This window comes from Heteronotia binoei, chromosome 6 (assembly GCF_032191835.1).
Source record: "Heteronotia binoei isolate CCM8104 ecotype False Entrance Well chromosome 6, APGP_CSIRO_Hbin_v1, whole genome shotgun sequence".
NCBI lineage: Eukaryota > Metazoa > Chordata > Lepidosauria > Squamata > Gekkonidae > Heteronotia > Heteronotia binoei.
Window position 1 is genome coordinate 49658738 of NC_083228.1, and position 23540 is coordinate 49682277.

The 23540-nt window shown below is 38.8% G+C and overlaps 1 protein-coding gene across 2 annotated transcripts in view; it reads right to left on the reverse strand.

The window, feature by feature from the left end:
• Positions 1-80: 80 nt before the first annotated feature.
• Positions 81-23540, reverse strand: part of DOCK1 (dedicator of cytokinesis 1) — a 550707-nt gene continuing 527247 nt past the window's right edge. For both annotated transcript variants that reach the window (XM_060241424.1, XM_060241423.1), the window contains exons 50-52: positions 13893-14043; positions 10774-10919; positions 81-1238 (exon numbers count right to left, since the gene is read on the reverse strand). In XM_060241424.1, the coding sequence (XP_060097407.1) occupies positions 1143-1238; positions 10774-10919; positions 13893-14043 (393 nt within the window). In that variant the 3' untranslated portion in view covers positions 81-1142. The remainder of the gene's footprint in view (positions 1239-10773; positions 10920-13892; positions 14044-23540) is intronic.

Here is a 23540-nt window from a genome sequence, read left to right on the forward strand (position 1 = left end):
ACAGATGAAGCCCAAACCACAATGAATTAACAACATTTTCTAATAATGAGGAACCAACTTCATTTTCTTAGAGACAGGAGTATTTTAAAATATTTCTTTTTAATTTCTGGAGTCAGTGAAATATCTATTGTTAAAGTTACAAAATCTGTTGATGGTAAAAAAAAAGTACAGTGACATTTTTAAAAAAAATTAGTTTTCTGGTTTTCCTCATAATTACTCGATATTTGCAGAATTCTATTAGTGGAAATAGCATAAAAGTTAACCATTTATACATTTTCAGCAGTTATCAAAATGTAAAAGGTTGATGTAACACATTTATAGTTACATCACACCATTATTACTTTAAAAGCAGGCACAATGAAATTAAAAACATTGTTAAGGCCTACCATATATACAAAATGTCTGTACAGAATGACACAACTGTAATCAACTTCACATAAATTTGTATTTTTGTTCCAAAATGGTTTCCCCATTCCTATTTTATTTATTACTTTAGGATGATCAGTACATCTGTATTAGCATTCCTCACAAATTAATGCCTGCTTAGGAGCCTAAAATATGCTAAAATACAAGCAAAACCCAGTTTCAACTGTTGGCTGGATCACATTCAGTTATAATTCAACTTTAAAGAGCAATCAACCAAAGAAAGGCCAGCATTAATGGCAGCCCAGAGCAATTATAGATATCTTCACAAATTTTTTTATTTTACTAATTCCTTGACACCAAAAATTACAAAATCATGATACTAAAACTGAACTCCTGGCATTCAGTCAATTTATTTCATAAGGCTTATTTGTGCCAATACAGCGGAGGAGTGGCCTATTCTTTGATCCTCCATGATGCTACTCCTTAACTATAAATAGTCTAAGCTTCTAGAAGCCAAGGGAACCATTTTAAAAAATTTTTAAAAGGTAAATAATATGTTGCCAATTAACAACATAACTTCTATTTTGGAAAGTTGGAGTGGGGGAGGGGAGGTATCCATAATCCTGCAACCATACTTGGAAATGCTATCACTCTGGAAGTGTGAACTATTGCACTATATGTTAGATGCTGCAGGTGTTGAATGGTGTAAACACAGTGTACATCTTTAGGAAAAAATAAATTTTACAGCTTAGTCTTTGGAGGTATTCTTTCTCGAGTCATTGGACAATCCCAGAATCCACAGAGGTTTGCTTCCGAGTAGTCTTTGGAGGAGGAGGAGGTGGTGTTTTGCTTGGTAATGGTGGTGGCAGTTGCTAGAAAGCAAACATGGAAGAAAGCATCTTAGTGAGGAACCAACTTCACACCAGCTGCTCAATTCAGATATCATTTCCTAAAACACTGTTGTGACACATAAGAAGAGAAGTGGACATTCATTTAGCCCCACTCTAACGTGGATCTTATGATCAGAGCTTTGCTGCTGGCTCTTAACTAAGTTTAGTGTTTAATACTGACACTAACTGGTTTCTCAGGATTTATTAACTAATTCAGTGTTTCAGAAAAGTGTGTTATAAGCAGGTGTACTACTGACTTTATTGGTATGTATTAACTATCATAGCCTTAAGCACAACAGAGTTGAGAGACTAATGCAGAAATGCATTCTCTCCCTGACTTTTATAACGGGTTCCTGTTCTTTTGGAAAGGTCTTCTTGCCACACACAAAAAAAGGTTGAATTAATTATTTTATAATTTGCCACTATATATGCATTAAACATAAGATTCTTTATGCGAAAATATTTAGCTGCTGAGCAACATATCGCTTTGAATTCTAGGAAATTACAAGAGCTGGTAGTTTGCTTAATCAAATTAATGACAGGCAAGAGCTCAGATTAGATATGAAGTAAATTACTGACTCCCATAAAGATCAAGCTATATGGCCAGTGACAAAAATCCATATTGTAAGGATAATGTCAAGCCACTGCAGAATTGCTCACACATGACTTTCAGGGTGATTTCCAACAGCATCATTAAGTATGCAACCAACGTTACTTCTTTGCTATAGGACTGAAGTAATACTGCAGTGTTATATCCAGCAGAGATGATATCATCTTTCATGCCATCTTACCCCATCAAGAGAACATAAACTCTCCTTTTCCTTTTAACAGCCCAACATCTTAATATCTCCTTACTGCCTTCCCCCCACTTTTGATGTTTTTTCTTTCATCCCTTTGCACATTTCCCTTTTCAGATGGTATTCGCCTTCACACAAATCCATTCAATAATTTTGTCAGATTGTTAACAGCTTTGCTTCTAACCAGAAGGTTATACAAATGTTAGCCATGCTAAACAGCTTTAGTGATTACAATATATACTCTCACACAGTGTTTGTTCTGTTTGTGTGCTGCTGTCATAGAATAGCAGAAAATATTTGAGACATTTGAGACAAGGGAAATATTGCTGTATCTACTTCTGTAATCTGAATTGTCATTCTGATGCTTCCATTCCTATCCCAAGGCACAAACGTTTATAGAATTGTTTGTGAAAATGCACTGTGATCAATGCCCTCATTTCCATTTAGTAGTTCAGGTATGTACTTCAGATTACTAAAAGAAGGAATGCCTCCATTCTCTTCAGTGTTGGGAGTAGGAATGTGCAGGGCAGTCACTTCCCTCATTCATGAGATGATTGCTCTAGGCAGGCAGCTGTTTTCTACTGTCGAGTAAGCTGGGCTCTGCAAGCTCCCCCAAGATGGTTAAACCTGGTACCCGATCTCTGCTTACATGGAGCAGGAACATGGTGCCCTCCTTGTTCAGGGCTGTTATGGACCATATAAAGGCACAGCTGTCACATGCACATCTTGCTGACTGCACATATTTGGCCACCCAACAATGTTCTTGGTGGGGGTGGGCCACCCAGCACTAAACTGGGTAAGAGGGTCTGTCCAGCAAGCTATTGCCGGGCTTTGCTTCATGATGAAATACTAGATTAGGTACACATGGCAGCCAGATTAGGTACACATCTGCCACCGTTTAGAAGTTAGTGGTATGAGTAGGCAGGGATGTCTCCATGGGCTACTTGGTGACTTATGGTGGTGCAAATATTAGGGCAGCAGCTGAGGTTGTGAGCCTGAAGTGCATTTACTGAGTGGCCCATGTCTTGTATCTACTGAAGAAGGATGTCCTGGGTTTGGATTCTGCATAGAATCCTAGATTGGATGCTGTGACCTCACCTGTGAGTTCCATAATCTGTTCCAGACTTGCCAGAATATCACAAATCAATTCTCATGCAGTGTAAAGACTATCCATCTGTTGCATACTGCCTGATCAACCACATCAGCACTCTCTGGAACTCCATCTGCATCATGCCTGAGCATCCGATGGAGTAGAAGAGCGCTCTGGACAAAGAGACTGTGGAAGCAACCATTGTGCAAGAGGAGAGACCACTCAGCAGTAAGGAATTGCTTACTCCCTCCAGACAGTGGAGATGTTAAGACCTTAATGGTGTTTACTAATGTGCCATTGTTTGTCAAGGCAATCCTATAACATGAAATTCCATTGATCTGAATGCTTCTGGGAAAGATGACCATCTTTCTGGACTCAGGCACATAGGCATCCTTCCCAGTTTGTACACAGGTGCACTGAGCCTGGAACCTTTCACCAAATAGAAGGTCTATTTATTTATTTTATTTTATCGGATTTATATCCCGCCCTCCCTGCCGAAGCAGGCTCAGGGCAGCTCACATTAATAAAACATTTACAATACTGAACTTTAACCATTAAAACATTAAACAATATCAACAATTAAAACATATTAAAACAGTTTGGTGCTAGTGTTAATTCCACACATTGTCTACATATTGGTAACCATGTGTGACCCATGCATTGAGGGCAGCCTTGCCAAGTGTGCTGGCCAGCTCACACACTGGAAGGACCAACTATCTCATTGATTGCATTATTTGCAGACTAACAGAAGGGGCAAATCAGCTCCGTTGTCCTCCTCTTGACAGCCCTTCTCAGCCTCCTTTCCATGGTGATGGCCATGGTCATCCAGGCAGCGGTTGGAACCAGCGGAAGGACATCTGAGGCACATGAGCCAGGCTTCAGTGAATGCAATAGTGAGGGACTATTTATATTTGCCCTATGAGCCATATGCCACTAATCTGCTGAGCTACTGGGCCAGGGAAGAGACAGTCTAGCCAGCCTTCTCTCCTATGGCTCAAAGGCTCATCTTGTGCCCTCAAATGAGCATGTAGAATTGACATGTTTTTTCTCACATGGGCAGTACTGTCAGCTGGCACTGCTCACATCTGCTCCCCTGGAGGGTTGAGCAACTGGTCTTCCTTAAGGGCAACTTGCTGCTCTTCAACTAACTAACCCTGGACTTTGAGAGTGAGTGAAGTGAGCACATGCTTGTGCCTGCATCCTCTTAGTCTGTAAAGGAAAATAAGAAAAAATACTCATAATAAAAACTTAAAACTAAGAAGTAGAAAGGAACAACAACGAAATTATCCAATTTGATTGGCACTATATAAAATACACTGGGTTCTTAAAAAAAAAAACTACAAAATAACTTCAACTGACCCCTAGTTGCTGTGTGGTATGATAGAGCTTGGTGGGATTCAATAACTTTGGCACAATTCTGTGCAGAAAATGAATAAATGTGATGCAAAAACATTGTTCCTGTCACTCTCATATAGAAAAGAAAAACCAAATATCACTGGAACAAGAGATATTAGGAAAATAGATGAGTATTTCAGTTAAAACAAACAGAAACAAAAAAAAGCACTTCAAATGATGTTCATGCATGCTACACGACTGTTCTATTGTGATGCAGACAGTAGGAAGGCAGCTGCAGCTCCTCCTATGAGCCGCTGATAGTATAGGCTGAAGACTTCAGAGAAAGGACAATGGGGAAGCATCAAACCCCTCTCTCTCATGTCTAAGGTCTTCCTTGGGGGAGTGATGCTAGTTTGTGCTTTGTTTCTGTGTCAATATCTTGCCAGGTTTGGCTTGCCAGGTTGATTTGGTTTAGCCTCTCTGGCTTGAGATTGATTTTGTACAGGTTGATACATTGGCCATGGGTTCTGCTTGGCTTCTATGTTGGGCTTGTAATAGTACCCCTTACTTAAGTTGGTTTAGCTTCAGTTTTATGGTTGAATGTTGGTTGTGTTAGGTTTACTACAATGGCCTGCCATAATGGCCTGCTGGGATTCTCTGGTTTGATGTTGGTTCTGTTTGCATTTGAAGGCTTTTGTCTAATTGTTTCTGTTGTGTGTTTGGCTATTGGTTCTTTTGCCCTGGAGAAAGCATGGAATTCCCCCAACAGGAAACAACAGAGACAAGTACGAAGGCTAGGGGCACCTTGTTTAGGGGCCCATAAAAGTGAATCCTGTAATTCAATTTGCTTGAACCTTTGGGTATTTTTAGTGACAGGCAGGACTAGGTCCCCTGCAATGTTGGTGTTATTTGCCACTTCACCAACTCAGAAAGAGCCCCCCTCCTGGAACAACGGAAAACAACCTAAACCCAAATCCAACTAATCTGTTATACCAGTATGGAACCTATTCCTAAAATCCAAATCTGAAAAATACTGATTTTTTTTTCAATTGCACATCCCTAGTTAGGAGTGTCCCATGGACATTCAAATCATTCTGTAGCACTAAAATGCATGAAATACTCCCAAATTATGTAAACAGCTGTGTATACACTGAAGCCATGGTAAATTGCAGGCCATGACCTCTGTTCATGCTTCAAGAAGACATTAGTGAAACACTTTCGAATCACAGCAGCCCAGTCATTCTGTTACAAGAATGCTACTTGTAAACAATAACAATAACCACTATGATACTATACTGAGAAAGAAACCCCCAGCTTTCTGGTTTGCGCCCACTGTACTAACATTTCATTATGTATTCTATTCATCATCTAGATCAGAATAAGCTCAGCTCAAGTGTTCAATATTTGTCCTTGGCCAGTTTATTGAATGAAGAGTCAGAAAATAAAGAAAAAGTACAACATCGTTACTAAGATTTACTTTTTAAGGGCAAAAGCAAACTGTTTTAGCAAAGGAATAATTCCATAGTGCTTAGGAAATGGGTGCTTATGTAAGACAGACAGAAAATACATTTGTTGGAGGAGGAGAAGCAGTCTGGAAAAGAAAAAAATCTTTTTCAGATACAACTGACGCTTAACTGGTACTATCCCTGCATTCTACTATATTAGCATCTACACAACTTATACACAGCTGAACTGTGAGTACATATTGCTGCAGGTAATCAAGCAAGTATCAAGGTCATTTGAAAGATCAATGCAAATGCTCACAGATCTAGCTGCATATCATCACAATCCTGTATGCATTACAATACAAAAATGCAGAGTCGAGGATCTACTTCAATCTGTCGTTTGTTTTCTGGAAGATGACTGAACAATATGTGTACACGGTAGGAAGAGGGCAGTGTTCAGGGCCCAGGCAATGCATTATGTATTTATTTTGATTAATATGTTTCTACATTGCCTCTTCAGATATTTGTAGGGAGCTTGGTTCCAATTTCAACATAAAGCTGCATTGCATGGGTACATCATTCTGTATTTGAACCTACCTTGTGCACACTGAGTGGAAAGAAGGAGTATAAATGTTTTTGCATCTACATTGTAGTTGGGAGGCAAAAGCATACCAAAACATTCTAGCTAACCATCTACCATCTTGTTTGTTTGTTTGTACCCCTGGAATTGGAGGTGAGAAGTGACATACACTAGGAACAGGACTTTGAAATTATGTTTTAGTATTTTATTTTTTCTAAGTATGTTAATGGTATATCTGGTTTCTTTCTATTCTTCAAAATTATATTGGTAAAATGACTATTAGACTCTCAATAACAATACTATCTGCACCGAAAGCACTTCCTTTTACAATAAGGCTGAAATACAATGATTTCAGCTCACCTTTACATTAATTAAATGTCTGTGTTTGTGTTTCAGCTGTTTTGACGGCGCTCTTCAGGTTCTAAGAGATTGCTTTCTCTCTGAAATAATGATAGAGCCTGCCAGTTCAAATTAAACGCTATTCTAGGCAGATTTCCCTAAATCACGTGTACCTCAGGGGAAATGGGAATCTTATGTAAAAGGCACATCTGCAACATATAAGCAATCTGTCCCTTCCATTTCAAATACCAAATTGCTCTTGTTTGCTTTCCTTCTGTATTAAAAAAAGCAATTGCACTTAAAAATATCTTGTTTCTCTTCATGGTCCTGAAAGAAGAGAACACAGTGTACAGTTGAGGGAAAATCTGAAATTCAAAGACATTAAAGATTTCTCTCCCTCAAAATAAACTATGATTTAAAGAAAAGCAGAGCTACACATTGAAAAATTCACTTCCAGAATATTACTGAAGTTGAACAGATTTCTTAATCACTAACTGAGCACTTATTTAGCTTTCCATAATTAGCTGTTACTTTTACATACTGAATCCTTTTTATGGCACACATGTGAATCTGGGGATGTATTCATGGAATACCAAATGAGTGGATAATGCATGGGTACATGCAACAGGTTCTACCAGTGTATTGTATATAGATGCAAATCCTCTAAAGCTAGCTATGAGCAAATTTCTTTTACACACTGATCAGTAAAGCATCAGAATGGGGGTAAAAATATGGGAAGCTATAATATGCTATTCTTGCCAGCATTTGTTCACTTATTATGCATTGCTTCCTCTCTATGAAACATTCATCATCAAGCATTGTATCTACTGCTGAAATGATGGAAATCAAGCCATTATTTGCGTGCTTAGTAAGTGTTAGAGCCAATAGTATAAATTTAAATGCTCCATTGTCTGTTTTCTTTAGTTTCTCTTCTTGATTTCGTATGCTAGGCATGCAGTTGATTTTGTATGCAATGATATGTATGAGCCCGTAAAAAAGCAAAGAAAGCCTTGTGGAATTCCTTAATGTAATTGATCTTTGCAAGAAAACCTAGTATCCTATTTTATGTTCAGATATGCTATTAAGAAAACCTTTCACCAAACAAAGTTTCCTATTCAACTTTATATAAACTGAGTATGTTTGTGCATATATCACAATTAATTCTTCATCTAAAAATAATCATGAGGAACCATCTAAAAATAATAATCTAAATAACCATCTAAAAATAATCATGAGGAACTTATCAAGAAAAAACTATGTTTCTCCACTTTGTTCAAGAGTGGCTAAAATAAAATTCATATACAATAAGAGGCAATTGCAACCTGCAACTGCAATACTGTATCAATCATGTTTCTATTCCACTCTTTCTCCAAAGAACTCAAGACAGTGTACATGGTTTTCCCTTCATCTCTTTTACACTCTCAACAACATTAAGAAAAATTAAAAACCTAAATCATAAAAAATAATGTAATTCATCAGCATAACAAGCCATTAAACAATGTAGATAAAATACGGACATAAAAATAGCACCAATATCAGCACTGCAGCCTAAGATTTTATCCATGAAATGGCCCTCAGTTTAGAAGCAGACCATAAACACAGGTTTTTAAAAAGGTGGAATTCCTCAGTAACGTTTTTGTCTGGTTCCTAAAGGTCAGTAAAGCAGGTACTAAGCATCCCTTAAGGGAAAGGGCTAATGGTAAGGAACCACCACTGAAAAAGCCCTATCTCTGGCTGCCACCCACTTTACCTCTGTAGGAGAACAGAGCTTGGGAAAAGGATCCTAACTGTCATGCTGAACAGTATGGAAACAGACAGTTCTTCCAGCATCTGAGTCCCAAGCAGTTTAGGGCCTTAATTTAAGAACAAGCACTTTGAACTATGCTTGGAAATAGACTAGTTATTCTTTAAAAGGGTATGGCCATTTTTTTCTGCACAGTTTTGTGAAAGTACTCTGTTCCATTATGTTTAATTATAAAGCTGACAGCAGCATAAGGCTGTATTCTGACAAGAGGTCTATCCAGTTCTGCATATTATCGTAAGTATTATTTATTTTTACTTTTATCCCACCCTCCCCTGCAAGCAGGCTAAGGGCAGGTCATAACATTCTTAAAACCATACCAAAATTTAAACAGAATACAGTCATAAAACAATTAAAAACAATTTGGATACATAAATCCTTAAGAGGCACCAGCAAATAATCTACTGAACAGGATGAGGTTCCAATTTCAGGTCTAAACAGAAAGAGGAGAAGTGGGTGGGTGAGTAAGCAACTATGATGGACTGTAGTGCTACCGGGCATAGCAAAGCTGGGCAGAACAGCTTTAAATGCAAGAACCAAGACTTTGGACTTGATCCAGAATTTAATTGGGAGCCAATGTAGCTGTTGAAGACCCGTATGAATGTATACTTTCAAGGGTGTCCCCATAAGGACATTTTGGACCAGCTGCAGTTTCTGGAGACGTCTCAAGAGAAGCCCTGCATAGAGTGAGGTCCAGTAACCCAACCTGGATGTGAAAGGGAAAAGTAAGGGACCAGTTGCTTGATCTGCTGTAGACAGAAAAATGCAGATCTTACAACTGCTGTGACCTGAACCTCCACAGAAAGTGAGGCATCCAGGAACACACCCAATCTCTTTACCATTGGCTCAGGTATTAGCAGTACTCCGTCCAGTGTTGGGAGCTGGATCCCTGGCCCAGTCATCCCGTAACCCAGGTACAGGACCTCCATCTTCACTGGATTTACTTTCAGTTGGCTCTGCTTTAACCACAGATCCAAGGCATTCAAACCCTTGGCCAAAATGTTTGGAGCAGTAAGAACAATCTTTGCTCAAGTTTTTCAGCATATCAGTATTTACTGTCTTCAATGTCTGTCTTTTTATTTTCTTCAAGTCCAAACATAAAATTCACCTGACATTAAAAGATTTCTACTTCCCTGCATAAGTCTTAACTTCTAATGGGAAAGAATCAAATATATATGAATCGCTTAGTACCATGTCAGAAACAGATTAACCTAAGCAACACTTTCTAATGCTCAGTAACCAAATTTTGCTCAAATATTTCAGTGCTCTGTTATGCAGAGTAGCAAAATTGCTTGCCTCACAGGAAACTATGAGAGAATGCCTGGAAAACAAAACTCATGCATTAGAGTTGTCTGAAAAGTACTTTATTTCCTCTGCTGAAATAAGATTGGGAAAACATAAAATCTAAGTTGCTGCTGGGACTCTCCTCTGTCTTTTTAACAGCCTCCATCAGCCTGTCTAACAATACTTTGTTTTATATATAGCTTTCACTACACAATGAATTTGTGTCCACATACAAGTCATTTTGAATGAGTTCACCATTCCTTCATGCTCTAAGAAAAATTCTGTAGTGTAACAGTACAAGAGATCAGCAATCAAAGACTGAGGAGCTACTGAGGAGTACCAAAGAAGATATTGAAGCTATTGGATTTATATCCCGCCCTCCACTCCGAAGAGTCTCAGAGCGACTCACAATCTCCTTTACCTTCCTCCCCCACCCTGTGAGGTGGGTGGGGCTGGAGAGGGCTCTCACAGCAGCTGCCCTTTCAAGGACAACCTCTGCCAGAGCTATGGCTGACCCAAGGCCATGCTAGCAGGTGCAAGTGGAGGAGTGGGGAATCAAACCCAGTTCTCCCAGATAAGAGTTCGCACACTTAACCACTACACCAAACTGGCTCTCCTGACTTCCTATTTGCTAGTCCAACTGACTTCCTATTTGCTAGTCCAAAGGATAAATGGAAGGAATGGCATGGCAGAAATGGTACTTGGACCAGTAGATGTTGGTCTCTGACATGACTCTATCCCTTTTTCTCTTTGGACATCATGCAAAAGCAACAGCTGAACAAAGCTATAATATATTATATATTACTAAAAGAATAAGGTACTTTGCCATCTAGATGCAAAACTTACCCTCTGTGGTACAGGTGGGGATGTGGCAGGGCTAACAGATTCCTGGCTCTCTGTGAGACATCCATAGTCTGCTACACCGCCTTTCACAGGCAATGGAGGAGGAATGTCTGTCATTTCCAAACTATTCATACCATTAAGTTCTAGACCTGAAAACAAATACATATTTTATAACAATAGGGTAATTTAAGACAATCTTCAAATTCATAACAATTTTCATGTTCTAATATTGAAATGAATAAACAGGTGAATCCAACAGTAATTTGCTGCCTGAAAAATAAGCGGCCTTATAAAGTAACATCTGATGGACTCAAAAGAGTGACAGAGTTGGAACAGATGGATAAAGGAGTTCAAGGAGTGGATCTTTTCTCCTTTATATACCTTGGCTATCTGCATCCTCTTTTGCAGAGGATCAGGGGACTCAAAGACAACAAAGGTGCACCAGTTAGTATAATGAAGTAACAAAATGGCATGCCTCTTCATTGGCAGACCAAAATCTATAGTGGACCAAGCTCTCCAACAGTGGAAGAACAGAAGGCCAAGTGTAGTGGAGCATTTTGTTTATGAGAACCTAGCAATAGTAATCTTTTCAGGGCTGCTAGGGAAGGGCAAGCAGGGAAGATCCCCTTCACCAACCCCTTCCATAACCTTTTCTGCTGTGTTGGACCTAGATTCACTGGACTCAAAATTTGTTCTAGAGACTGTGTTTTAGCAAATCAACAATGGACAAGTGGTGACAGATTTTTTTTTGTTTCCATTAAGTAATGCATTTTCAAATGCTATTATTTAAAATGATGCATTAGATGGCCTTTATTTTGAAATGTGCATGTTAACGGAGGCACATTTTCAGCCCAGGTATATGACTGCACAGACTTTGTCCATGAAGTCAGACTTGAATGTGTGACTGAACAACAACAACATCTGCATGCACAACAACAATTCACTGCAAATTTTAAAGACCACATCTTGGATACTACATTCAACAATAAATTGCAAACAAGAGTAGCATACCACATGGTCAGACACCCTGCATTTGTGGGGGAGGAGGGGGAAACAACTAATCCTCCTCCATTAGACCTAAATGATGCTCAAAGAGACTGGGGATAACTAGATATCAAAAAGAAATTCCTCGACCAAGATATTTAACTTGCAGCATTAAAAGTAATACTTGCTATCAGCAATCTCTCCTGTCCCCAAGCATTCCTAATAAGAAAGTTGTGCCAGATTGGGTCTATTGTGATATGTCTACTTAATATTCACCACTCATTCCAAATATTGTAGCTCATTCCACCTTAGTCAATACTGAAAATCCAATGACGTTAAAAGTTTATTTTCTAAGATATATCACAATATAATAGAACATAACTTTATTTACTCTTCCACATAAAGCCTTTCAATTACTTCAGTGCAGAAATTAATTTTATAATTAGCCACATATTTTTAATGAAAAGTTTGAAAATTACTATAATTATATTAAGTTAGAAGTCAGTAGTTATTTGAATAAATAATCTATTTAGGGAGAAAAACATAAAACAATATTTTTCTAAACAGTGCAAAATAAGATGTCTCAATATGGCTCAAAACACATTCTGTCATAGGGCTGGTATTTTTAGATACCCATCCTATTTGGGTAGTCACAAACATAAATTATATTGCTTCGTTTAAAAAGGTAACTGAGAATGCCTGTAAGCTTTTTTAATTCAAAAAAGTCAAAAATTCTGCCAGGTTAGGGATTGAACTTGTGACAAACTGTTTTGTGAAGAAATGCTTGATACACAAGTCACCTATCATATTTTGTGCTTGTTTTCTCAAAAATATCTCATAGCAAGATTACCTAGGCTATGAAAAAGTGTTCTGAGCCTCAACAAATAGAATTAACATTTAAACATGGATAGTTCACTGTCACCTGTCAATCGATCTGTTCTTATTTTCTGCCACATAGTATGAATAGAAAGAAATTAAGTGATCCCTGCGGTCATAGGATATGTTAAGATCTCAAGAAGATACACCCTAAAGAAGCAAAAAGCTTACCCTGATGAGAAGCAGGGCTTTTGGGCAGGAACACACAGGAACGCAGTTCCGGCTGGCTTAGTGTCAGGGGGTGTGGCCTAATATGCAAATGAGTTCCTCCTGGGCTTTTTCTACAAAAAAAGCCCTGATGAGATTACTTTATAGAACAATTCCATGGAGAAGGATTCTGACTGGAGGGCCTCCCAGTGTCTGTCACCTGGGTTACATTCAGAGAGATTCCTGGCATCCTTTGCATCAGTTCCACATGTTTTATTTGGGAGAGGGAAAACTTAACCTGTCCCATATGTATTATTTTTGTGATTTCAGATTTTTCAGCAGACCTGGGATCCCACCTCCCACCTTGCAGGAGAACCTGTTTAGTGTTGGTGTGGCCCCAATCCACGGATTCAGCTATATGCAGATGGGGGCCGCCCAGCACTACTAGAGATACGGATTATATGATTGATAGGACAGGATAGTTCCATGTTGCCAAGATTAGGGCTAATTTGTCCAATGTGCACATGTAGTAAACAGGAAATTGCAGTGGATTCATGTGCCCCATTTGCCATATATTTATTGGGGGACACAAAACAAAACACCACTTCAGGCCAAGCTACCGTTCAGGTGCCCTAAATTCAGATAATCCCCCTGTTAAAATGCCCCTAATAGCAACCACTGATTGATTTGTAAGGCTGTTTACTGCCACTATTTATGCACATTTGTTTGGGCTCATTATTTTGTATTAGTCTGCAACTTTAAGGCAGTAACAATCTACTTTAAAAACAGAGATCACATACATTAATTCATTTACTTATGAAATTATTTCATTCAACATACTTTTCGTGAAGACTTCTGCTTAGCCTTGTATAAAGCGCTGTACAATAGCTACTATAGGGACTAATGTACAAAATAAGCTGGATCCTTCATTTGAGTTTCTAAGGAACAACTTACAATGTAAGGAACAACTCCAATGGAACAGCTTACTCAGAAAAACACACTGTGGAAAAGTCTCTTGCTAAGTTAATTACTCAACTGGGCACAAAGCATTACACACGGTGATTGCAATTTAGTTGGGCAAGATACCAGAATCACAGTTTTATAAAGAGACTTACTGGACTGCAGACTGAAAGAAAGCTTGGTCCTTGGAGTTATTGGTGGAGGGGTGGGCTGAGAAGGTGGTGATGGTGAAACAGAAAAACGTTTTTCACTTCCCATGACATTAATCACTTGGCTCTTTGGTCTTTGTGGTCTCAGAGGACTGATCTGCATTGCATTGAAAAGAAACAGTTGGACCAATTTGAAGTCTACCTTACACACAAAGAGCAGTTAGCATGAGGATATATCACTTGCTCTTGCAATGTAGCCAGATGCATTATGGAGGAAACATTTCTTATTGAGCTGTTGACCTTGTGATAAATGTGTTCCTAGATGTACAATGTAACAACACAGCGATAAGAAAAAAAAGTTTTCGTTTCAATGCAGTGATGTTCAAACAAATATCCTTGGCTTGTCCTTTCCTAAGCATTATTTTGTGTCCTGGAACTTGCAGTTAATTTTTAAAGTATTTTGAAGTTTCTTTTCTAGTTTTCTGCAATAACACGACAGTTATTTTTAATATCAGTTATTTTCTGTTATGAACCACAGAAGAATAAAAAGACAAATAGTATGAATCTTGTTTTTAAACAATTCTATTTTTATTTCCAATAAACACACATTGATTTCTCTCATTCAAATCATAGGTTATTAAACCATTTTAATGGAAGTAAATACCACCAGCACAAATCTAATTACTACCAAAACCATCAATATTGGTTTGTTCTTAAAGTCCTGACCTATAGTTTGTTCTTAAAAGGATTTTAAAAAATCTCATAAATATTGAAATAATTCCCAGTACCAAAAAAACAGTATCCAAGGGATAAATGGAACATACTTAGTTCTCTCTTGCCTTTCATATTACCAATATTGGTAGGTCTGAGGTGATGTTCTGCAGCAGAAAGGATGCACTACATAGATAGAAGTCTTATGACTTCCAGAAATAACGTAACTATGGGAGTTCCTTCTACTCTGAAGTGTAGAGAATTATGTCTGGCTCATACCATTTGGTCAAAGAGTCAGATATTAACTTTCACTTCCTGCCTCCTCTGGTGTGTGTGTATGTGTGTGGGGGGTGTCACAGTTTCTCAGTTCAGAATGTTCCAAAGCTGCTTAGATTACAATTTTAATTGAGTAAGCAGGAGAAAATAGAACATATATAACAACAAAAGCAACAGTGAAATCATAATTCAGGATTGGTGGATGAAAGGAACTGGTATCTGGATCTCCTAATTGGTTCTGTTATCTTGGCATAAATCCTTAGTGCCCTAGGGAGATCCAGAGTATGTCAAGATTTGCCCCTAGTATGATTGGATATAGGACAGAAGAGCGGGGGGGGGGGGGGGGGAGAGGGGAGACTGACTTCCTGCAATTGATGGACGTGAGACTTCTTATAAAAAGTCCCCTTCTGGCTAGAAATACCTCTATGCCCTACTCATTGAAGTTACTGTTTTCAGGAAAAAAAACCACTGATCATCAGGAATTGCAATGAGATCTCCAACTGCTTGATAGTGTTATATGGAATGAGCATGATGGAAATGTGAATTACCTAGGAGACTGAGTTGGGAAAGTGACACTGCTCTGAGGGCCAAAGTACTTTCACAGCAGCTGTGAGGAATGACTCTTAAAGGAGAGCTCAAACAGGCTCAGAAACTGCTGCAGTGCAAAGAAAGGCTCCTGCCCTTCCTCCCAACCATTTCCTCACACCAAAACAGCAGTGGGGGTGTTATTGGACTGATCCTCAGCTTCTGCTCCAAGTAAAAGGTAAAGGTAGTCTCCTGTGCAAGCACCAGTAGTTTCTGACTCTGGGGTGACGTTGCATCACGATGTTTTCACAGCAGACTATTTAACGGGGTGATTTGCCATTGCTTTCCCCAGTCATCTACACCCCGCCCCCCCAGCAAGCTGGGGAATTCATTTTACCGACCTTGGAAGAATGGGAGGCTGAGTCAACCTCGAGCCGGCTACCTGCACCCAGCTTCCACTGGGATCGAACCCAGGTCATGAGCAGAGAGCTCGAACTGCATTACTGCAGCTTTACCACTCTGTGCCATGAGGCTCCTGATCTGCTCCAAACCTGTGTGTAAAAGCAAAGTGCAGAAAAGGGCAACTAGAATGATTAAAGGTTTGGAACACTTTCCCTATGAAGAAAGGTTAAAATGCTTGGGGCTCTTTAGCTTGGAGAAACATCGACTGCGGGGTGATATGATAGAGGTTTACAAGATTATGCATGGGATGGAGAAGGTAGAGAAAGAAGTACTTTTCTCCCTTTCTCACAATACAAGAACTCATGGGCATTCGATGAAATTGCTGAGCAGTCGGGTTAGAACGGATAAAAGAAGGTACTTCTTCACCCAAAGGGTGATTAACGTGGAATTCACTGCCACAGGAGGTGGTGGCGGCTACAAGCACAGCCAGTTTCAAGAGGGGGTTAGATAAAAATATGGAGCAGAGGTCCATCAGTGGCCACAGTGTGTATATATGTGTGTGTGTGTGTGTGTGTATATGTGTGTGTGTGTATAAATTTTCTGGCCACTGTGTGACGCAGAGTGTTGGACTGGATGGGCCATTGGCCTGATCTAACATGGCTTCTCTTATGTTCTTATGTTCCTATTGGATTAATTTTTCCTCCTATAATAGTGGCTATATGTTATCCATGTAGCTTCACAAATCATAGGTGTTGATAGACTCCTAGAGGTCTGAAAAGAAAGGTAAAGAGAGGGCTGAAAACTGGACTAAAACAGAGAGGGAAAAGGGATAAATGAAAGAGCAAAGCTAGTTAACTAGAGGTATTCCGTAAGCTTGTGCTCCTTTCTAAGGCAGGCTAGCTGAGCCTCTCTGGAAGAGACAAGAAGTTGAAGTTAAGATCTTTTTCCTTTATTGAACAGTAGGACCCATCCCTTCTGAGATGCCCTTCCCATCAGAGTGAAACCAGTAATCTATTTCCTTGAAAGTGCATTTTGCCTTTCACATAAGTAGATCTGTAACACTGCAATTCTATGCACAGCTACTCCAGTTAACTGAGATCTATGGGCTTTGACACTGAATGGGATTGCACTGTCAATTTCCATGGGCTAGTCTGGCTTGTTTTCAACAAAATAGAGTTGTGAAGCTAGCCTTTTTCTAGGATGCAGCTTGAATGTCTGGTATGCATGTCAGCCCCCAGGTCTGGGCAGGGGATCCCCCTATTTTGCAGGCTTTTCCCCACCACCAGCAAGCTGGCTGGCAGAGGGGAAGCCGTACCCTAACAACCATGGTGTGCCTTTTGATCTTTAGAAGCTTGCAAATTGCTTGTGTTTTGGAATGTGTATGTGACTTTAAATCTCAGTGAGTCTAAAACTATGCAACTGGGAGAGAGCAGGCAGAGCCATGGCTCTTCCTGGTGAGCATGTGAGAGAGGAAGAGAGCACAGTCCCTCTGTTTGTTTTGCATTCATTTCACCCATGGGCTATGGCTCAGTGGTAGAGCATTTGCCTGGCACGCAGAATGTTGCAGGTTCATTCCTTGGCATCTCCAGTTAAAATGATCAGGTGGTAGGTTATGTGAAAGATCTCCACCTGAGATTTCAGAGAGCTGCTAGTAGATAATACAGATACTGATGGACCAATAATCTGATTTACTATAAGTCAACTTCATGTGCTCACCCATGCACAGAGTGCAATGAAGGAAACTTAGTTTAAAAGTATTGTTCCATGATATATGAGTGCAGGCACATGGCTTAACCAAATTTAGCCCCCTCTCTAAAATCTAGTCTCAAAACCAGAGTTTATTGTAGACCCAGTATATATGTGTATATATGTGTATCTGCATGCAGCCTTAAGGTGCAATATACCTAGACCAAAGCCAACAAGAGTTTTGCTATGAGCTGAAGTGGAATATAGATCACAACAACAGGCTACTTATGATCCAATGATATTGATGGTCCCTACATGCAGCCATCCAATGTAGTTATTAATTTGCAATCTACTGTGGAGGTTACATAAAGAGTAATATAATCTTGTCCCACAGGAAAGGAGAAAATGAGGGAAACATTTTGTTTACTATGTCTCTTTGTGAAACTGTTAAGCCTCCCTTTGTCTGCTTCATAAAGAAATTGCAAGAAATTGATGCTAATACAGGTCTTAATCCAAAGGATAAAATCTTATTTTATTTCCAGAAAAAAAGTAAAACCTAGGAATATTGCAACAGCAATTGGGCTCAAAAACATTATCAATCTTTCTGCATTCAGTTCAGCAGTCGACTTCAGTTGGTCTTTATTTAGTTCAGGCATAGAAGCAAGCAGCTTAGGGATCAGAGGAGGAGGGCTCTATCAAAGGTGCAAGAGGGGGCTACAGAGAACTCAATCTGCATTGCCTCAAGAAAAATATTTGATGACTACCAACTAAATATATGAATTGATTCCAGTGAAGAATATTGTATCTTTGATTATTCAAAATGATATGAAAGTGGTGCTAAAGCGGTGATGCTTCATCCACATATTCAAGTCATCAAGAAATGAACAGGAATGAGTAAACCACTCAGATGTAAATAAGCAAGCATACTACTGAGGAAAGGACAAGATTTGAATGCTTTTATATTTGCTGTTGTAATGTTAAGATGATATTGGATGTATTGGATTTATATCCAATATCTTCTTAACATTAGAACAGCAAATGTGAAAGCATTCAAATCTTGTTCTTTCCTCAGAAGTATGAAGGCTGGCCTTTTAATTATTTAAACAGAAGTATGGTATCAGCTGACTCGTAGATTTGGGATGTTCTAAATGGTGAGCTACCACTATATATCATTACTATTAACAGCTAACTAAAGAGTACTGCCCATTGGGAATTATACAATGTTACAAATCCATTTTCTCCCTTAATAAAGAAAGCCGCTATTGTTTTGTACCATACTATTTCTAATATCTGGCTGTTCTCCCTTGCCTGTTAGGAATGCAGGATGTTTTATCTTAGACCTTTTGAACACATCAGAGAAAAAGAAGACCATGTATCAGCCCAATTCAACTCAGTTTACCAACATAAATGGATGCATCTGTTTAATGGCAGAGATGTCTCAGCATACTGCTGGTAATGCTAAAAATTCAGACTTGCAAGCCTATAGTGAAACCCATGAAGCACACAAGAAATACACGGAATTGCCTTACACAGAATCAAACCACTGGTCTATTGAAGTTATTCCTGTTTACTCTGACAAGCAGCATCTCTCCTGGGTCTCAGTTGGAGTTTTTTTTGTATCACTGACTATCGAATCTTTTCTACTGGAGATGATGGGGACTGAACCTAGGACCTTCTGTATACTGATGCTCTGTTACTGAGTCACAGTCCTAATGGTGATCTCTTTTATAAAATCACTGGTATGCTGAGTCTTTTAAATCGCTCTTCCATAAAGCAATTTAAAGGAGCATATGTGAATGCCATCCCATTTTATCCTTGCAACAACCTGTGAGGTAGATTGGGCTGAAAAATGGTGACTGAATCCATTCGTTTCTTGGGCATAAAAAGTTATGAAACACTCTCCACTCTACTTATTGTAAAGCTGCTTTTTGGTTCAATGTTCATTTTTTTTTTTTGACTGATTGTATACGATTCAGGGGTATTCGGGTTAATTATTATTTCTCTGCAGAGAACACTTTGCCCAGTTATATGAGTCTAAGGAACTATCTAGAATAAAAATATAACTTTTTAAGTGTGATCAAAACAAAATCAGCACCCATTAATGGTGCTTGTCATTAAATCAATAAAACATGCAGCCTATTATTCTGATGTCTGACATACACGTCTGAGTGTTCTGTTAAATACTCAGCACCAGAGTTTGTCTGAACAAAATGCTCTGGAATGAACAGATTAAATACAAGAGGTATCAAGGAAATTTTCTGCTACTTAGAAAAAGACAAATGGGATCTAAAGAACCATTACTGATAATAGTAAAATACTGAAGTATTTTAATTATCTTTGTGAAGCAGATCAAAAGCATACAAGAACCATTTAATTAGGATCAATTTTCTCTTTATAGAATGTACAGTGTCTTTATTTTTTGATCACCCATTTAAATTAGTATGGTAATTTACCAAGTGCATAGCTAGAAAAACTTCATTAACATGTGTTTTTAATAACAGAATTATTCTATAACAATTTAAAATACATTAATGAAGCTTTGTATCCTTACTTAAAAAGGGTTCAGAAAAATATATTGATGAGGATTAATCTATTAAGCATCGTCCGCTGGAGAAGGAAACTGGAGAAAGAGGCCTAGCGGTAGACATCCCCATTTAGAAACATAAGATCCGTTGTAGCATAGAGGTTAGACCATTGATCTAGGATACAGAAGACATGGACTGAAAATTCCACTCTTCCTTGAAACTTGCCAGTTGACCTTGGACTAGTTACACAATCTCAGCCTAATAGGGTTGTTGTGAAGATAAAAGGAAGAAGAGAGAGCCATGAACACTGCCCTGAACTTCCTAGAGAAAGGGCAAGATAAGAGTAACACCCCCCCCCCCCCCAAAGTGCAGGTAGACAGATGAGTAGACAGACAGACATGCCACCAATATCTTATTGGCATTTCTGGTAGAAAAAAAAGCAAAGCAAAGAGATATGTAGTTTCACAAATAGAATGTTGCATAGGGTTCCCATTCCCTCACCCCTGGTAAGAGTTTCATATTTTGAGGCCTCCAACTTGCTGGCATGGAGATGGCTGGTGGGCAAAGCCCCACCCTGAAGAGCTCCATCATCACCTGACACAATGATGTCACCCAGAAGTGATGTCATTGCACTGGGCACATTGCACAGGGGATGCTCTAGCATTTGGGTAAAAAACCTCTATGGTCCCCCACCGGCAGCCAGGTAAGACTTGGCAACCCTAATGCTGCAGCTTGCCTTTTCACACAGCAGGCATTCTCCCAAAGAACTGGACATTCTGGTTATGTCATGCTCAGATGCCTAAGATTTTTCAAGCTGGAGAATTGTACAGGGAGTTGGTATGCAAAGATGTTGCTGGAGATGTTTGGCATCATACATCCCAAAGTAACTACAATAATAGTAATGTCCCTGATTCAAAACCATAATATTATAAGAAATATGGTGCAGCATATTTCTTCTTGGAAGAAGAAAATCTTTTGTAAATTATTTGTTGAAAGGAACAGATCATTTACAAAAGAAGTTCTTCCAAATTAGATCATTTAAAATTACGCTTTAGTCTTGAGCTCCTTGAAATTCTATCACTGTAGTTCCTAAAGACATTAGGAAATATCTATAAAAGCAGTTTGATTAATTAACCTTTTTGAAGCATTTTCATTCTGCTGTATGTCAGAATAAATATGCCATTTTTTAACTTCAAAGCAATTAAAAGTTAACCTGGCCGTTGTATAGCTTGTGAAATCGTTTGCAAACAGTGAAATGTGAAATTTGTTCTTAAACTGGAAATTCCTTTTCACATATAAATATTATACCTGAAAGTCTTCATGGTTTCTTATTGTGATCAAAGGTTTGTGTAGGGAAAGGCTTGGAGAAAAAGAAGTATTCTTACAGTATCTATATATGAACATCTAAGGTTCTGAAATGATTGGCAAGTAGATTATTGGTATTTGTCAAGAGGGTATTGTTGAATCACACTGTCCATTTTTTGTTCTTGGTTAGCATCAAATTTCAACTCCGTGCAGTCCAGTAGCCCATGCAGAGCAGTATGCAAAAAAAGTAATTCTAATCTGAGAATCTCCTGTAGTGAGGTGAATCACATGCCCAATAGTTATGCATTTGAAGGTTTCCAAGCAAGATTTAAGTTAGAAAGGGAATTTGACACATGACCTCCTAGCTCTGTGGATCAAGCAGACGTTTAGCAGTGAACTGATGGGACTTGTGTGCCTATGGCATATTCAGTTAGTCTAAATAAAAACCCCATTTCCATTTTAGGCAAAATCTCTTCTGTTACAGTGTCCAACAGTTACAGAATGAAGTCTAGTCACCAGTCAAGAGTTTGATTTAAAAAGTAAGTTTCTTCTTATGCAGGGTTGTAAATGTGAAGGTATGAGATTACTAGACTACCTCCTGTGCCCACTGAAACTTCCCTCTGAAGCAGAATCTCCTACTTGGGAAGAAAAATCTCTCAAGGTATCAGCCACAAAATTCTCCATATGGATTGAAGCAAGGTTTTAAAATTTGGTTATTAATAGATGTTTACATTTTAACCATGCATTCACCCATATAAAAGCTATGATGTGATATTTATTTGAATAAAAAAGAGCTGGTTTGCACATGACTGCCCATCACATTGACTAACATATAGCAATGACTTGCATAAATGAGTGTACAATCACAGATTAATGACCACAGATACAAACTGCCAATGAATTTACATTAAACAAATAGGTGCATGTTCTTCCTTGTGGAAGGAAGAACATGGAAAAGTGAATCAGCCTTAGGATAGCCATGGAGCCAATATGAAGGTAGCATAAAGTACCCAGGTTCAAATCCTCACAGATATAGCACTTGTGCATGTGACAGAAATAACCAAAACAACGAATTTTGAACTGCATGTATGGAAATAACCAAAATGGCAACAGACAAATCGCTTGTGCATGTGATAGACAGCAGGCAGCTGCAGGATTGGAAGCAATGCTACTTGGATGAAAAGGAGTTGGCTGGCATAATGGACAGCTAATGGAACTCACTCTGATTGGGAGAAATTCTGCTGTCAAAAGGAGATGGAAAATTAGGCAGTTTGGAAGAGAGTGGGAGCAGTTGGGAGAGTGTACGGATCAGAGAGTGGTTGCTTTTGAGAGTCTCTCTAATGTGAGGAGAGCCTATAACTGAAGCAGAGACTGGTTCAGAGCTAGAGTGGTGTGACTAAACCTAGAAGAGGCTCTGGTCAGAGATTGTTCCCAACTAGTTAAACTGTCTCTGTGTGAAAAACAAAGAAACACATGCCTTAGTTAAGATTAACAAAGGGAAAAAGCAGACTACACTCAAGACTGTGTGATTATAATGCGTGAAGAGTAACAGGACATCTAGATTAAGTAACTTCTAAGACAAAAACATTTAACATCTGTAATACCTGTAGGGAAAGCCAAACAGCTTTATATCTAAAACCGTCTCTGGTGAAGCCAGCAACCTCAAATGCAGTTCTGTGTTCATATTCAAATTTCTGCCTACATAATCCAAAACCTGTATCTATTCCCTTCCCTGCCTGTGTGTTTAAATAAACCAAAATTTGTTTAAATCTTAACCAGTGCCTACAATGCCATTTTCTGACAGAAAATTTTGATGACTGAAGCAAACAGACAGGGTGACCATTTTAGAGGGGTGCCATCTCCAGAATTTTGAACTGCATGTATGGAAATAACTAAAATGGCAACAGACACATCACTTGACAGCAACGGTTGCAGGAGGTTTGCCTAGAACACCTCCCAGATAAGGCAGCAGTACTAGCTGAGTGTCTTGGGCAAGTCGTTGGTTCTCAGGCTCTGTTCACATTATCATTGCAGCAATGAGACAGATTATAAGTAATATTCAAAACAAACCATGTTAGTGATAAATAAATCAATTGCAAATTAGACCTAGCTTGATCAAGACTAGGGTTTAGAAAAGATTGTTTGAGACCACAGATAAGGAAAAATGTCCACAAAAATTGCTTAAAGACACTTTGTAATCTTCCAGAAAAACTCTGGGCTTAAT